Below are 16,961 nucleotides of genomic sequence, written 5' to 3' on the forward strand. Positions count from 1 at the left end.
GTCTTCAAATTAGGAGAGTTTTGTTATATGTATTTGTTTTAAACTCTAAAAATTTAATTTTAATATACTTGAAAATGCTGCGTCGTATTTATAATTTTCATTTTTTTGGTAGTTTTCCTTTGTGTTACTTTGATGCAATTTTCGATTTTAAAGGGCGTGTCAGCGAAAAATGAAAGGGGTATAGGCGTACGGCGAAAAAAAAAGCGCTTTTGATCGCTACTAATCTTACCTCTAACTGTTGCGTCTGTAAAATCTAAACTATTATTCTAGGATAAACTACAGCCTGTGAGAAGATTTGTGAATCAGTGTGATCCTGTCAAGAACTTTCTATGCAGGGTGATTGAATATGAACAATAAACTCTTATTAATCCCGCACTATTCAAGTTAAAATAATGTTAAATGCAATTTCTACCTGTGTTTTAAAAATTACGATAACATTTATAAACCTTCCCTGGGGTCCCTAGATGTCCCACAAAAAATTTGGACCCGATCGGTTCAGCCGTTTTGACGTTTATTGGATACAAACAAACAAACAGACAAACAATTAAACAGACAGACAAGCCAAATTTATATAGATGCAGAAGAAACATTGAAGGAAATTGTACGAATTAAAAACTTTAAAATAACAATATCTCATGCCAGGTAAAAGGCTGGGAAACGTTCCGGCAAGTTTTTAAAAATGGAATGGTTAACTAACAGAAATTGCTGTTCTTGTAAAAAAATAACGGTTTAAAAGAATAACGAACGGATTTTATTTATTTTGTAGAGATCACAAACTAAGAATCCACAAGAGATGGAAGGATAAAATCCGGGAAGGATGAAAAGAGAATCCAGGAGCCAGTCTGATTAGAACCAGGAAGAAGAGAAGACCTTCAAGCTTAATTCTCAACATATTTATAGAATTTGTAATATATTTATATCCTAAGAATATCAGTAAATATATAATCTTCACAATTTTGACGTTTTTTACGTGTTTTGATCAGTGGCGTAAATAAGGGGGGTTTTTGGGGGTATAAATACCCCCCCTAGAATTTAAAAACTTCATTTTAAAATTGAATATCTTTTAAATTTGTACAAAAATGTGCAGATACTTCAGATATTTCAGATAAAGTCAAGATATTCTAAATGATTCTAAATTCTAAAGTAAATAGATTTGTAAACAAGAATATAGATGCCTCAGTGTTCGTTTAGTATCCGAGGAGGTTAAAAGCATTGAATTTTGATAATTCACATAATAGTTTCCTATGACTAGAATATTTCATTGATTTTTTATGTAAAAGATAGAACCCATGTCAGGCTGTAACATCCGTCTTGTGTTTACATTACCGAGACAGTACAAAAGATGTGTACACTTCTGAAATAACTTTCCTTGCATTAAATCCATGATCTAAATGTTGTTTCAAAATTTGTCCTATTTTATTTTTTACATGATACAATTTTAGTCGTTTACGGCTGGCACCGTTAACATTTTATAAACTACTCTCCACGCTCCACTTGTGAGCGAGGAGGTGGTGCGGAAAAGGCCTAGTGCGGAGCCCCCGATTATTTTGATTTCGCATTGGGAGTATTGGGAGTGAATATTTTAAGTGCTTAAAATATACTTTAAATTCTTCAATCAGACATATAATAGCTGATAGCAAATAAATAAGGTCGAGACTCGACGATAGCTCTTAAGAAAAAAAACGTTAATATCAAAAACTAACGATTAGGGTTGAGAAATTTTTCTGAAATCATTTAACAGAAGCAAAATTGTATTCTACTTGGAATTTTAAGACATAATTTTAAAAAGCATTTTTACAAAAAGTGGCTCCCTCACATTCGGTTTAAAGATAAAAAATGTAAAAAAATCACTAACGTAAAAGTAAAATCAAAAAAAGCATTTATATTTGGGTATCAATGAAGTCTGCGTAAAAAATTGAGTTAAAAAATATGAAAATTTGGGCAATCTATGGTCAAAAAATCATTTTCTGTCAAATATTTTTGGTACTCAAAAAATGGTTTTATTTTTGTTTTAAATTGGTTAATTATCAATCTCTTCATGTTTTGTAATTTTCTTAGAATTCGGGAAAACAACCCATTTTCAAAAATACCCATGTATTGAATATCTAGTGAGAAAATATCATTTTCGTTCGTGGTGTTTTTTACATTTTTTATAAACCCAATTCAGGGTCTTCGGGGAGCCATTTCTGGGTTTTGTAAAAATTACATTTATGAAACAAATAGAATACAATTAGTTTGTTTATATTTTAATTGCATACGGTTGTACTTGCAGAGACATTATAGAAACGTCTTAACAACAATTTACAGTTTTCATAAAAAAAACTCTAGCAGACATAATATCAAGGCTTTTGAAATTAGGTATTACAATTCTAATTCATAACAGAGACGATATCGAAATCGTCACTGAATTCCCATGTTTATCGGGACACCCTGTAGGAAAACCGATTTGCATAAAGAGAAAATAAGAAGTTTTTCCCCCCTAGTTCTCGTCCTTAGATTCGAGCATTCATTTTTAACAGCAATGCAAATCAATTTATACCATTTCTAGTAAGTAATAACAGTTCAATTGTAATGACATGGGTTTCCTTTTTTATCTGTATCAGTAATGTTCAACCTAAAAATACCTACTAAACATAAGATCTTGAAACTTTTATTTAGTAGACACACAAGATAATTTCATAAATATATGATTTCTAAATGGACTCTCCTCTCATCGGAACTATTTAATCTTTCTTGACAAGATACTTTATTTTTAAAATTGAACTTTCAAACAGGTTATTCATGTACAGTGTACATTACTGCACTGTGCATTGTATGTAGATTGTACAATACAAGACTTTGTATGTACAGAGATCGGAACTATTGTGTGGATATGGATAATCTTGATCACCACGCTTGATTTCGATATCAAATGTGGGCACTTTTAAAAGTGAAAATTAATGCTTAATTCCCACATTAAAGTTCTGGCTTCTGTACACATTATGTACACATTTAAGGTCGCTGAAATAGTTTGATATTGTTAAGGTAAATATGACTAATACTTTAACTAATAAATAACAAGACAATATTTGTTGCTAGTAAGATCTGTAGAGTGTACTGGCTTTGTGTACAAGTATGTACACAAACTAACTGTTCTCTATGACCCCATCAGGATTGTACGTCAAAAACTCTCCACGACTCGTATGGGCGTTTGACATATGAACAGATAATGACACTTTATTTTTGAAAACCTAAAAAAAGAACCAATTTAGAAAAGAAGATTTAAGATAAAACGAAAAATAAAAAACTTTAGAGTTTATGATTTTCTGGGACAGATTGAGCCATCTTATTTAAACTACTTTAGTCTAGAACTGTGTTAGGTTTCAAGTAAATTTTAAAAATTCCGAATTAAAAAATTTATCAATACCATTTCGGGAAAATGTAAACAAACAAAAAAAATTTGAAAGTCAAATTTCGTCAAAAATACGTAACATAAAAAAATACCAAGAAATGCCAACTTGAATATTTAATATGCTGGAAAGGATAAAGAGAATAAAATACCTTTTTGCATAAATAGCAGGGTAATCTTTCATCCTCTGTGTGAACAGTTTGTACGTGTCTTTTCCAATTAGATTTTCTATTTGGTGGATAAACCTTAATGTAAAAAAAATATTAATCCTTGAAATACTTTGAAAAAAAAATAATTTTACCTTTCCACAATGTTCGCATTCGTAAAGTTGTTCGCCGTCCAGTAGAATTGTATTTTCTGAAAATAAAAATAAGATTAGAAAAGTTTTTAAGATGTGATTTGTGTTACAGAAATAAATTCTAATATTTATTTCTGTGATAACAACTGTAGTGCACTTTCAGAGCACTTTCACTTTTGCAAAGTTTATTGCAGGCGGTACATGTGAAAACAAGCCCAACATTTTCATGAATATCTCTAATATGAGTTTTGAGTGCAGAATTGCGGGAGAATGATTTTCCACAAATGTTGCAATCAAGTCCTGAAAAATACACAATTTGAAAACTACAAAATCGTGGAATTGAATAGTAACATATAAATTTGGATAATTTGACGTTTAATATGATAGTTTATGATAAATTCTATGATGCATTCGTAGAGCACTTTCACTTTTACAGTTTTTTCTACAGAGGGGGCAGCTGAATACTTTTCCAACGTTTTCATGAACATCCCGAATATGGTTTCTAAGATTGTCTTTTCTAGAGAACTCTTTGAAGCAGTATGAGCAGAACAGATCTGAAAAATCAGCTTTTATATTAAAAATGTATTTTTGCTCATTGCATTAGTATGTTTTCTTGCATGAGGCAGTAGCGTCTTTTATGCATTCTAAGGGCAGAAACACTTTTGCACGTTTTCCCACACAAAGAACAGCTGATAGGCTGGCCACTGTTAGCATGGATGTCGCGCACATGAACGCTTAAGTTCTGTTTCGTAGAAAACCACTTTCCACAATATTCACAGCCTAAAATATCAAAATAAGTTTTAAATATATATCACAATAAACTAAACTTTAACTTTACCTTCACAAAAAAAATAATTCAATTCTTTATTTCTTTAAAACTTAAATATTACTTTGATGGCCTATGATAAATTGACATGTGTACTTTAAGCGCATTTAAAGATTTTGCGGGTTTTCCACACACTGAACATTCAAACATTATTCCCGCGTTTTCATGAATATCTCGCACGTGGGTTCGTAGAGCATCAGGGCGGGAAAACAGTTTTCTACAATGGCCACAAATCAGATCTGAAAAATTTCGAAGAAATTTAAAACAACATCTATATTTAACAATTTTACTTTCAATAATACTTTGTTATAGATTATAAATGCATCTGTCCCAATACTTTTTAAAAACCTGAAAAAGAAAGGAAATAATGCTCGAGGTGAGTCTTAGGTTTATTTTTTGTACAATGTACACCAGTTAAGTTTTAATACAAAATAGGAACCGTTAACAATTGATCAAGCCAATTTTTAGAACTTGCTGTCCTTCTCTTCTCTCTTCTGTTTCATTCTCCTGTTCTGAAACCAGATTTTGATTTGTCGCTCACTAAGCTGCAGCTGTTTAGCGAGCAGTATGCGCCGGTCAACTTGAACAAAGTTGCAGAAATGGAATTCTTTCTCAAGTTCGAGGATTTGTGCAGAGCTGAAAACTGTTCGCTGGCGGAGGGAGTCGCGGGGGGAGAGTGGGCTTAAACTCATCTCAGAGATCTCTGAAGGATCAAGATGGCCCAGACTAGGATGGGGAACGAGGATTGCTGGAGATCGAGTAGAGCCGCGTCGATCTACAAATAAGAGCGAAATTTTAGAAATGATAAATAACAAATCTTTTTTAAAAATTAACTAAGTACTACTTGAACATAAGGTGTCTAAGAAATAATGTACAATTGTTATCATTCTTTCTCAGACACCAGCTAGCAAATCAAACAATATAATAAACAACTAATTTATTTTTCTCCTTTGTGGTATAAAGATCTATGGTTGCGCAGCGTATTAATATTTTTAAACTGTTTGCCGCAAATGCCGCAACTCATTTTCGAATAATGCAGCACCAAATGATCCGCCAATTCCACTTCTCTTGAAAACAATTTGTAACAATAGGAGCATTTGAACTCGCCGAATCCATATCCTGAAAAATGCAAGAGTTTCACAACAATTGAACAGGTACATGTACGGTTTATTCATTGTACATAAGGTTAGGATTGATAACGTTAGGATATTCTTTATGGTACAACGATTTATGATTAGCTAAAGAGTTCTTAGATTTAAAAACTTTCCCACAGACAGTACAATTCCAGGGGCGGGGACTCTCATGCATGTCACGTACATGAACTCGTAGATTTCCAGACTCGGAGAAGGTTTTACCGCAATAGTTACACGTGTGTCTCCAACCTAATCAATAATAAATACATCAAGAATAATACTAGATTCAAGAATACGATTTTATTCACATTTAATTCTCAAGGTTTAAAAGTATTAAAACTTGAATACGCCATATTGGAGGCTGAATGTCCCGTGTTTCTGTGATAAATAGATTTATGATTCCTCATGCTGCTCACACTTTTGTACAATTTGCCGCAGACTGGACACGGAAACTCTGAAACGAACGAACTATCAGTATTTAGAATATTTGCGACAAAGCTCGCGATGTTTAGTTGAACGATGAAAGTATAGGCTAGCACGAGTACTATAGTATTTCCCACATAGCGAACAAGACCACTCGCCGCCATCTGAAAATTTAGTTCTTAGAAGTGGAGACAAAATAATTTTCCCGAAATGTAAAAGAAATGAGGGTTAACAGTTTATATTTTATACATAGGCTACATTTGAAAATTATCAGTATTTTAAAAACATGGTGTTTCGTTTTTTTACAAACTCCGGATGTTTGAGGCTGCGATGGTTGTTGAGGGAAAACCGGTTCTTGTAAAGTTTCCCGCATATCTCACATCCCCGCTCTGAAATTGTTGGTCCTTCAAATAGCATAATGGTAAAATACGAGAGGGGGTTATGGGGGTTTAGGGCTAACCTACACCAATAATAAATTATATTAAAGTGTGATATTAATAAATTTTAATAATATTACTAACTATTCAAATAGTTGTGACATGCGCATTTTGGTGTCGAATATTTCATCAGTTTGCGCAGGCAAATAATAAAAGACAAATTTTGAAATATTTCATCAAAATTAAACAATTACAAGAAAATATTAAATATCATATTTTTTTCCTCGATGAATTTTTGTTTATCAAAATTATTCCATCTAACAAATATGAATTAAGAAGATTTTAAATTTTTTTTTAGGGATTGCTTGCAAAATTGAAAGCGGATCTAGGATGAGATAAATTAAACTATAAATCAATCCGGATCCTGTATGTAAATGGTTCCGGGTCCAAATCCAGAGTCGACTGATCAATGCTTCTCGCAATTCTTATTTTTTGTTTCCAAATTTAAATTTTTAATATTTTCTTAATTATTGAGTTACTTTTATGAACCTCATTTAGCATTAAATAATCAGGTTTTAATAATATCTTGTTTTAAAATATTTTTAAAAAATCAGTGGACAGAAAATGTTAAGAACCTGGTTTCAAAACATGATCTATCCTACACCCACACTTCATTTTTACACACATTCCCTTTAAAAAGAAAATTTCTCTTTTTATCAGAAAGTTACTTGTACAAAATCCGGGTTACCGTACTGCATGTTCAGATGGGAACCCGGTTTATAAATCTGTACATGAACTATACAAGCTATAACAATATATAAATTGTTATAGCCTGTAGTAGTAGATTTCTAAAAGCAGCAAAATATTAGCAATAAACTACAAAAAGCAGAAAAACTACGAAGCGAGCAGATATAAATATCGTTATTAGAAATATAGAGAACATCTAGATATTTTATGAACAAAAAATAATAATTCTAAATTTTTCTGAAGCAAGGTAAATACAAACAAATGTTCAAATATTTCTAATAAAAGCTATCATGAAAATTTAAAAATCCAGCCTTGAATTTGAAAATAAGAAGTGAAAATATTCAAAGCTGAATTTTGATAGGTAAGGTAGTTATGACTCAAGGATATACAATGAGAAAACTGGCCCCTGACTTCAGTAAAAATATCTGATCTAAAATGCCATGAACCTCTGCTTAAACTTTCCAAACAAATATTTCTAAAGAGCTTAAAAGTTTGAAAGTTTTATATAAATATATAATATATATTTCCCATGATTGGATTGACAAAGTTAACCCGCGCGCATTTTCCACCAGTGGTGCTCCTGAATATCCTTGGCAAAAAAACAAAATGGCGTCCTACCTTTTCCTGCTTGTCCCTGATCCACCGGGTCCACGCCATAGTTTCCGTCCTCGTAGTACTCTCCATAGTCCTCCGTCTCAGCAAACTCCTCCGTAAACGCCTCCCCGACCACCTGAACCGACTGCGGCGGCACAGCCGCGCTGAATCCAGGTGTCACTGTTTCCAACCGCTCTTGCTTAACCGTCGGCGGTTCGGTCGGTTTGATTTCTTCTATCTCGTCATCGTCTATTTGATCGAACTTTGGCCGTTTGGCCGGCGTTTCACTCGGTTCGGCGGCGCGCACTTTTGTTTTGTTGTCTTTGGGTTTGTTTGTGTCCTTGCCGTTGTTCTGACAGAGTCCGCGCACGCGCAGTTTCTCCGCCACAGATAAGAATGAGTTTAAATGTTCTTGTTTCACGTTCACCTCCCCGTTGTACATAAAGTCGAGGATAGAACTCAGATCTCGGGGGCTCACGTCCTGGAATAATGCCAACCAATAAAAAATAATCAGTGCTTAGGATTCGTTGGATCCGCAACATAATGTCTTCCTGGATCCGGATCCAAGGGGCAAAATATCTATAAAATAAAAACAAACAAAAAATACGGTTTTTTCTCAAATCACAAATCTAGACTGTTGAAAAAAGGGAGATAATTGAAAATGTTATTCATGATTTATGATTTATGATTTATGATTTAATCATGAAAATAAGCTGGAAAAAGAAAAAATAACTTGAAAATTCTTCTTTTTGGTTTGAAATAAATCAGTATATCTTTGAGAAATGTTATGACCTGATTCCGGATTTAATGAATTTGAGCCGCGTCTCAACTCCGCAAAAAACCGGTTTCAATTAAGCGCCGGTTTAATCTTGAAACATTGATTGCAATTTTAAGAGGAACCAACCATATTTGTGCCGCGTCTCAAATTCAAGCCGAGGCTCAAGTTCTTTAAAATCGTCCTCAAGATTCGGGTCCAGATACATTACATCAGAGCGGATCCAGGATCCGGATACGCACCAAAATGAAATAGATCCTAAGCACTGAAAAAATACTTTAGAATCACAAGGAAGTGAGCTTACCCATAGTAAAATGACTGGATTTTGTGAAGGGTTTTGTTTGAGTAGATTCTTGAAGGTTAATGAACAAGCTGACAGTATCACCTAAATACAACAAATTAAATCACTTTTCAAGTAAAGTTGAATGCAAGGGGGGGATTATAAAGGAGATGGGAAGAGAAATATATGACTATATTAAGGAAGAACAAGGTCATGAACAAGACAAAGACAAGGTCATGAACAAGACAAAGACAAGGACATGAACAAGACAAGGACAGGAACAAGACAAGGACAGGAACAAGACAAGGACAGGAACAAGACAAGGACATGAACAAGACAAGGACAGGAACAAGACAAGGACAGGAACAAGACAAGGACATGAACAGGACAAGGACATGAACAGGACAAGGACATGAACAGGACAAGGACATGAACAGGACAAGGACATGAACAGGACAAGGACATGAACAGGACAAGACATGAACAAAACAAGGACATGAACAAGACAAGGACATGAACAGGACAAGGACATGAACAGGACAAGGACATGAACAAGACGATGACATGAACAAGACGATGACATGAACAAGACGATGACATGAACAAGACAAGGACATGAACAGGACAAGGACATGAACAGGACCAGGACATGAACAGGACCAGGACATGAACAGGACCAGGACATGAACAAGACCAGGACAGGAACAAGACAAGTACATGAACAGGACAAGGACATGAACTGGTCAATAACATAACAAAGACAAGGACAAGAAGAAGACTAGGGCAAGACAAAGACAAGGACATGAAGCAGACTGAGACATGGACAGGACATAAAAAGGATCAAGACATGAACGGGAAAGGATGAAGGACAAGAACATGAAAAGGACATACCAGGACTAGGATATGTGCAGGTCAAATACCTTGTGTGCTTTTATCTGTTGCCCATCACAGGATAGGGTTACGTCCATGAAATCAGATTCCTCTCGTAAATCCTAAAAATAGAACATTTATTGTTGAATGTATATTATACCACTTGTCGGATTTACTACGTAGCCGAATCAGGAATAATTCTTATTATTCGCACCGATTTCGTGTAAATGTGGTTTAATATCATTATGCGTAGGAATAAAGTGTAATAATGAAAATTATTGTTATAATACTGATTAGTAAACTTTCTTCCTATGCATAATTAGGGTTGGGCGCGTTCCTGGTGGAACGATCGTTCTTTCCCGAGAACGAACGGAACGATCAAGAACGATCCCATCGTTCCGAAAAAAAACGAACGCTTAGAATGCGTTCTTAAAAATATTGGAACGATTAGTAAAAGAACGGAACGGAACGGGAATTGCTTGAAAAGAACGGTTAAAATCGTTAACGCGTTCTTATTATCAAGAACTTGTTCTAAATTGGAAACGCATTTTAAATCACGAATGTGTTCTAAATCCTCTAGAAATAGTTAGAGATTTTTTTATTTTTACGGCCGTGAGGACCTTTTTATTAAAAAATTGTAATTTTTTTAATTTTTTAACAACTCTTTTCCATAAAACTTTTGTCTTTGATGTAATTGTTCGTTACTAAGAACGGAACGGGGGATGGAAACGTTCTTGATTAAGAACAGAACAAGAGGGATGCAACCGTTCTTCAACTAAGAACGCCAAGAACGGAACGGAACGGGAAGACCGTTCTTCTACTCAGAACGGAACGGAACGAGAACGGAACGATAAAAAAAGAGGAACGAGAACGGAACGATTTAGCTGAAGGCCCTCGTTCTAGAACGGAACGATTTCAAAAAAGTTGGAACGTGCCCAGCCCTATGCATAATATACTAGTATCTAAGAATAATACGGTTCATGATGTACAGAAAAGTATAAAAAGCTGACAAATTATATTTTCCCCATTGACACTGTACAGTGTAGTATGTACACTGTACAGTGTAGTATGTACACTGTACAGTACACATAAACATAAAGAGGGAAAACATGAGGGATGGTGTCTGAATAGATTACCTGAAACGTGGATTTTATACATTGTTGGAAATCATTCCATTTGAGACAGAACTGTTCGTCCTGGTTCCCCATCTTATTTCATGGAGGGACTCTGCAATTAGGTTCGTTTGGTTAATTTTAAGATTTGAATAAGGATATATCATTGATTAGAAGAGCGGGGATGGAGGGAAGGGGTCTTAGTCATGTCATCACTCTAATTACTCTACACAAACTTAAAATTTTCAAGGGTTTACACACACAGGATACAAAAATGTAGAGCTGGTAAAGTTACAATTTGAGCAATATCAAATGAAAAGGCCCTAACAGTTAAATTTTTTAAGTATCTTAGAATTAGCAGGATTCATAAAGATAATATTTTAAATACTGATTTATCACAGAAAAATGAATCACAAGGTTATTATGTAAATTTGTTTAAATATAAAATAAAGCAATTTTAAAGATCTATAAATCATGATTAGAAAGGATTACTTCCAGGCTAAATTAGATGACAAGTTGAAAATAATCACGGGATTTCATTAAAAGTAAAAATTCGGCATTGTCATTGAAAAATAGTCTCATAACGTATCAACCAGTTAGGTCAGGAAAACTGATTGACCCCACTTTCATTCTGGTTGAAGGTTAACCCCTGGGTAGAACTCGACTCCAGGCTCTATCTTGATACTGAGTACGGATCCAGGCGTGTAACAGCACTGAGAACCGGGTTCTCCAGTTTATCCATGAGATCCTGATCCACAAACTCCTCTTGAACTCTCACGTTCTCGTTGTTCACGATATTAGCCAGCAACCACACAGTCTCCTACATGAGAACTTCAAACTATTTGCTTATAATCATGATATGTCCGATTTTGACATAACAAAAAAATGTTAAAAATTTCGTCTCATTAAATATAAAATAAAAGCCTGTAACCTGACACAAGCTGGTATAGTTGGTTGAGAGTAGAGCTGTGAGTATGGGTGGGAAGTCTGGATGTCGAACCAGGTGAACGGAAACATTAACACTATCCGGCCCTGCGGCTAGGTTACCCAGGATTCGGATAATCGGTGTTAACACCTGTAGAAATTATTAAAATAAAAATAAAGAAAAATAAAGGGGTTTAATTGTGTTATTTCTTTTACTTTTAGCCCTTCTATACCGTTGTGAACCAGACATACAACTGTATACCGTTGTGAACCAGACATACAACTCTATACCGTTGTTAACCAGACATACAACTCTATACCGTTGTGAACCAGACATACAACTCTACACCGTTGTGAACCAGACATACAACTATATACCGTTGTGAACCATACATACAACTCTATACCGTTGTGAACCAGACATACAACTACCGTTGTGAAACAGACATACAACTCTATACCGTTGTGAACCAGACATACAACTATACCGTTGTGAACCAGATATACAACTCTTTACTGTTGTGAACCAGACATACAACTCTATACCGTTGTGAACCAGACATACAACTATATAAATAAATGTTCACTTGAAATCACTTCAATTTAATATTTGTTTTTATCCTTCCATACCTTAACTAAAGGTCGAGAATCACATTTCTGGAATATTTCGTAGGTTGAAATCTGAACCAATGTATCCAATATCTAAATAGAAAAAAATGTCAACAATTTTTTTTAGAAAAGTAGTTCAACTATCAATAACTAGTTTGACTACTTTTTTATTCATTAATTCCGACCACTGCACTTATAGCCGAACCTCAAGTTTAAATTGTATTATTTATTCAAGAATAAAATCCCTCCCTTAGATTTAGAAATGCACAAGTTAAAGTAGAAAAATTGTCACCGTCCAACAATCATTTATTATCCCCACTAGCTACCGCGCGAATGTAATAAAACTTGGCAGAAAGTTTGTTTGACCTGATGTGTGGAGAACTGTGAATGAAGCATCTGGTTTGCTGAGAGTGAGAAGAAGACCCAGAGGAGTTGGATTGGAGACCTGGTAGACAGGTTGGAGGTCACCAGGCGGGTCAGGGAGGTCAGACTAGCGGCCTCGAGGTCAGAGTTCGTCACGAGGTTGTACAAGGATTGGTAACTCAGTTCCTAAAATAATTAAATACAAATGGAGGGTATATAGTATATACTTTGTTAAAATTCAGGTTTTTGTCGAATATGATTCATCCTGACTTAAAATAATTTGTTAATGCCTAAAATTTATTTATTTTCCCCCAATCCCAATCCTGTCCCAATCCCGTCCCGTCCCGTCCCGTCCCGTCCCGTCCCATCCCATCCCATCCCATCCCATCCCATCCCATCCCATCCCATCCCATCCCATCCCATCCAACTTGAAGAAGAATAAAGAAAAAATTGTAAAAAAAGTGTGGCAGGGTATACATGTACTTTATGTACATATATACCTTAGAGTAGACTTGTTTTGTTGCTTTACTCCAATGTTTTTTGTCTTTATTTTATTACTGTCGGGTTTCCTCTTCACTGACCTGTATTTGCTCCTCCCCAGAATTCGCCAAGTTCAGTAGATTTGGAAATATCTGTTGATTCAGTAAAACCTTCTCAAAACAGACAGATTTAATATTTAATTAATCGCATTTTTCGGTCCATTTTGAATAAGGTCAACATTAAAAGAAAATTTCAAATTGCAATTATATTTTCGTCATATTCTTAGTTTAAAGAATTGCTATTTTGAATTGAGAGCCACCATTTTAAATTAAGATTTACCATTTTGAATTGAATATTACCATTTTATATTGAGAACCCCAATTTTGATTTGAGAACAAATATTTTGAATTAAATCTAATTTCCTTGTGAGTTTGTTTATCTTTAGATCTAGTTAGATTGACCAATACTGTGCAAGCCAGCTCTTGAACCTAATAATAGATAAATTAAGAAGGCTAGGATAATAATGGAATGGAATAAATGTATTATGACAGTGTGATGTGAATGCATGTAATGTATGTCTGTAGTATGAACAGATGAATATAAAACTGAAAGTTAGAAGTATGAATGAATGAATGAATGAATAAATTAATATATAACAGGATGAGAAAAATAAAACATTAACTGAATGGATGAATGTCTAAAGGATGGAAGGATGGAAGAATGAAATATTAACTAAATGGATGAATGTCTGAAGGATGAAAGGATGGAAGAATGAAATATTACCTGAATGGATAAATGTCTGAAGGATGAAAATATGAATGAATGCTAATATTAACTGAATGGATGAATGTCTGAAGGATGAAAGGATGGAAAAATTAAATATTAACTGAAAGGATGGAAGAATGAAATATTAACTGAATGGATGAATGTCTGAAGGATGAAATATTAACTGAATGGATGAATGGATGAAGGATGAAAGGATGAAATATTAACCGAATGGATGAATGTCTGAAGGCTGAAAAGATGGAAGAATGAAATGCTAACTGAATGGATGAATGTCTGAAGGATGAAAGGATGAAATATTAACTGAATGGATGAGGGATGAAAAGATGAAAGAATGAAATATTAACTGAATGGTGAATGTTCTACCTGAACATTATCTCCTGAGAGCATTGTTATAAGATAGGGACCAGAAAATCTCGCTATCTGAACCTGTTTAGAGTCACGTGTCCGGCTAGCTAGGTTCGAGTCTCCCACTTCTTGTCCCACCTGGCCAGACTCTTGCATGGTTAGGTTGGCGAGACAGTACATCGCCAAGATCTGCTTCCCACTGTCTTTCCCTGCAACAAGACATTTGATTCCAAGATATCAGTTAAATAAAAACTTTAAGACATCGTAAAAGATTGGATCAACCTCATAAATCAGCCGTAAAACAATAATTAGAGGAGAGGAGGTTCATCTTTTTAGAAAAATTACCCTTTACAGTTTACAAGTGGTTTGGGTGGGTAGATTCTTAAAATTACCACAAAATTACCACATGCAATTGGAACTTCAGATAAGTTACGTACAAAAAATCAATACGCAAGAATTGTCATTCTTTTTACGAGTTTTTACCCAGTAATTCAATTATTGTTCCGAAAGATTGATTTCCATTATGGCGATTAAACCCCCACTTTATAGCGCTCTGCACTAACATACCCTACATCTGGGAAAGAATACCCCCCCCTCTGTATTTTATCGTATATTACCTGAAATAAGTCCAACAAGGCCATGTAAACAACCATCTTCTGCTTGAAACTGTAAACAGTAATCAGTATGAAGGAGGGCACTGCTTAATCTAAACAAATGTATACAATTTCAAAAAATATAAGGAACCCGATTTATAGGATAGTTCAGTCATGCATTCATTTCTAATAATTAATAATAGGTAACAATCATTTTAAAAAGTTTAATCATCTTATCATTCAGCAATTTAAGCCACAGCTAGGACTATGTCACTATCTTATCATATTAAATATTTATCCAATTTCATGTCAACGGGACTATTAAAAATTTAAATAAACGTGAAATTTAATCCCTGGTACTCAAATTTTGATATATTCAGACATCATCCTTTTTCAATCTGTTGTACAGGAAGGAATGAAAATATCGATTTTTCTCTCAAAACGGTTTCAGACATCAGGGAGTAGATCGATAATGTCGTAAAATACTTCACAATATTCAATAAATATTTAGGGAATACACATGGGTTGTTTTGTTGCTTTACTCCAATGTTTTTTGTCTTTATTTTATTACTGTCGGGTTTCCTCTTCACTGACCTGTATTTGCTCCTCCCCAGAATTCGCCAAGTTCAGTANATTTACTGAATGAACAAAGAAAAATAAAAAAACAATTATATTGAGGGGAACTTGAAAGACAAAAGTTTAAAATAACGTTTCCAAACTATGATTCTTCAATTAAATAGAACTTAAAATTTTCACGAGATTTATTTTATTTGATTTACTGCGAGAACCTGTTTTTATTTCTTCATACTTTTTGATTCCACCGAATGGACAAATAAATAATAAAAACACGAAAAAGCTCAGAAAGCGTCGATTACCTTTTTAATTGCGTTGAAGAAATTTTTCCAGATTTGCACAAAATTATTAAATTCTTTTTTTCTCTGTCTCCAACTTCAGACTTGTATTCAGACAAATCAATCTTTCTCCCTCGAGACTGCGCTTCGAGCCGTCGACGCGCTCGAGCCTCGGCCCCGGACACGTTCGCGCGCTGAACAACAGCGCGCACCTCCTCTGAACCTTGGGCAGGTCCATTCATTTCATCTGGAAAGAAACTTTATCATATCCATATATATAAACAGCAAATTATCTAGTATAAACCGATTGGATGGAAGAGGGAGCCGTATAAAAGTTGGATAGCACGGGGGGGGGGGGGAGGTAATGAAAATATCGCGAAAATATATATATTTAATTTCTGTAAGTTATGTTTACCAGAAAATAGAAATATCAAACCAGGATGTAGCAAATGTAATCACGTACAGCTAATTAATGTTTCGGGTGAAGGTGTTAAATGACAAATTAAGAAAGATGGTCATATCCTAGAGAACTGTTTTAGGATCCCGGCACAGAATTCCCAGTGCCACATCTGTAATCTTACGAAGGCTTCTAATCATTTAAAATCATACACCTGGGACGGCCGAGGACGGATAAACATATTGTAACCTTTTTCATAGAAATAAACCCTTGCACTGTTCAACATCTCAAGGCCGAGCGCTGAGGATAGGTAGCAAGATAAATACAAAGAGGGAAACCAAAGGGCGGGAATTTATAATTTAATTTATGTACCGTTAGGAGATCGATTGATTGACAAACTAAGGGCCGGGTCAAGAGTCCCCTAATAGCACTCTTAACTAATCCTGGTTGGTAGGATCATCTACCCTACGCTTGAACCAACCTACCCTAAATAAATAACAGGACTTTTCATCTAAAGACGGACAAATAACAACAATTTAACTTTCACCAAACAAAGCACAGAGTCTAGAGACGCTCACTAAACTGAAGTAATTAAACAATAATAATAAATGCCGAGAACCTTTAATAGCATCACTTCTAGTCCAAACCTTAATCTTAATTGTTTTTGAACAGAGACGACATTAAAATATATAAACACAATAAAAATTACATTTGAGCAACACAAATTTATTTGGGATGACATAGTTGACATTTATCTGCAATAATATGCATTTATTCTGAGACAACTTTA

At 34.6% G+C, this 16,961-nt stretch overlaps 2 protein-coding genes across 12 annotated transcripts; both read right to left on the reverse strand.

The window, feature by feature from the left end:
• Window positions 1–2,727: 2,727 nt before the first annotated feature.
• Window positions 2,728–10,941, reverse strand: LOC111696538 (broad-complex core protein isoforms 1/2/3/4/5). Of its 11 annotated transcripts, XM_023466158.1 has the most exons (7): window positions 10,848–10,941; window positions 9,762–9,833; window positions 8,866–8,946; window positions 7,811–8,267; window positions 3,690–3,745; window positions 3,541–3,633; window positions 2,728–3,230 (listed from the first exon to the last, which is right to left on the reverse strand). In XM_023466158.1, exons 1-7 carry the CDS (start codon window positions 10,917–10,919, stop codon window positions 3,126–3,128), a joined length of 936 nt encoding a protein of 311 aa, XP_023321926.1. In that variant the 5' UTR covers window positions 10,920–10,941; the 3' UTR covers window positions 2,728–3,125. The 11 variants fall into 11 exon arrangements, with proteins under 11 accessions (XP_023321926.1, XP_023321931.1, XP_023321932.1 ...); XM_023466161.1 differs by lacking the exons at window positions 2,728–3,230; window positions 3,541–3,633; window positions 3,690–3,745 and adding exons at window positions 4,394–4,466; window positions 4,577–4,751; XM_023466163.1 differs by lacking the exons at window positions 2,728–3,230; window positions 3,541–3,633; window positions 3,690–3,745 and adding an exon at window positions 3,762–3,986.
• LOC111696537 (uncharacterized) lies at window positions 10,938–16,038 on the reverse strand. The gene is made up of 9 exons (XM_023466156.1): window positions 15,799–16,038; window positions 14,948–15,036; window positions 14,349–14,539; window positions 13,622–13,687; window positions 13,301–13,369; window positions 12,723–12,905; window positions 12,378–12,449; window positions 11,755–11,898; window positions 10,938–11,643 (listed from the first exon to the last, which is right to left on the reverse strand). The coding sequence occupies exons 1-9, from the start codon at window positions 16,014–16,016 to the stop codon at window positions 11,497–11,499; spliced, it is 1,179 nt and encodes a 392-aa protein (XP_023321924.1). The 5' UTR covers window positions 16,017–16,038; the 3' UTR covers window positions 10,938–11,496.
• Window positions 16,039–16,961: the final 923 nt, after the last annotated feature.

This window comes from Eurytemora carolleeae, unplaced genomic scaffold (genome assembly GCF_000591075.1).
Source record: "Eurytemora carolleeae unplaced genomic scaffold, Eaff_2.0 scaffold159, whole genome shotgun sequence".
Lineage (NCBI taxonomy): Eukaryota > Metazoa > Arthropoda > Copepoda > Calanoida > Temoridae > Eurytemora > Eurytemora carolleeae.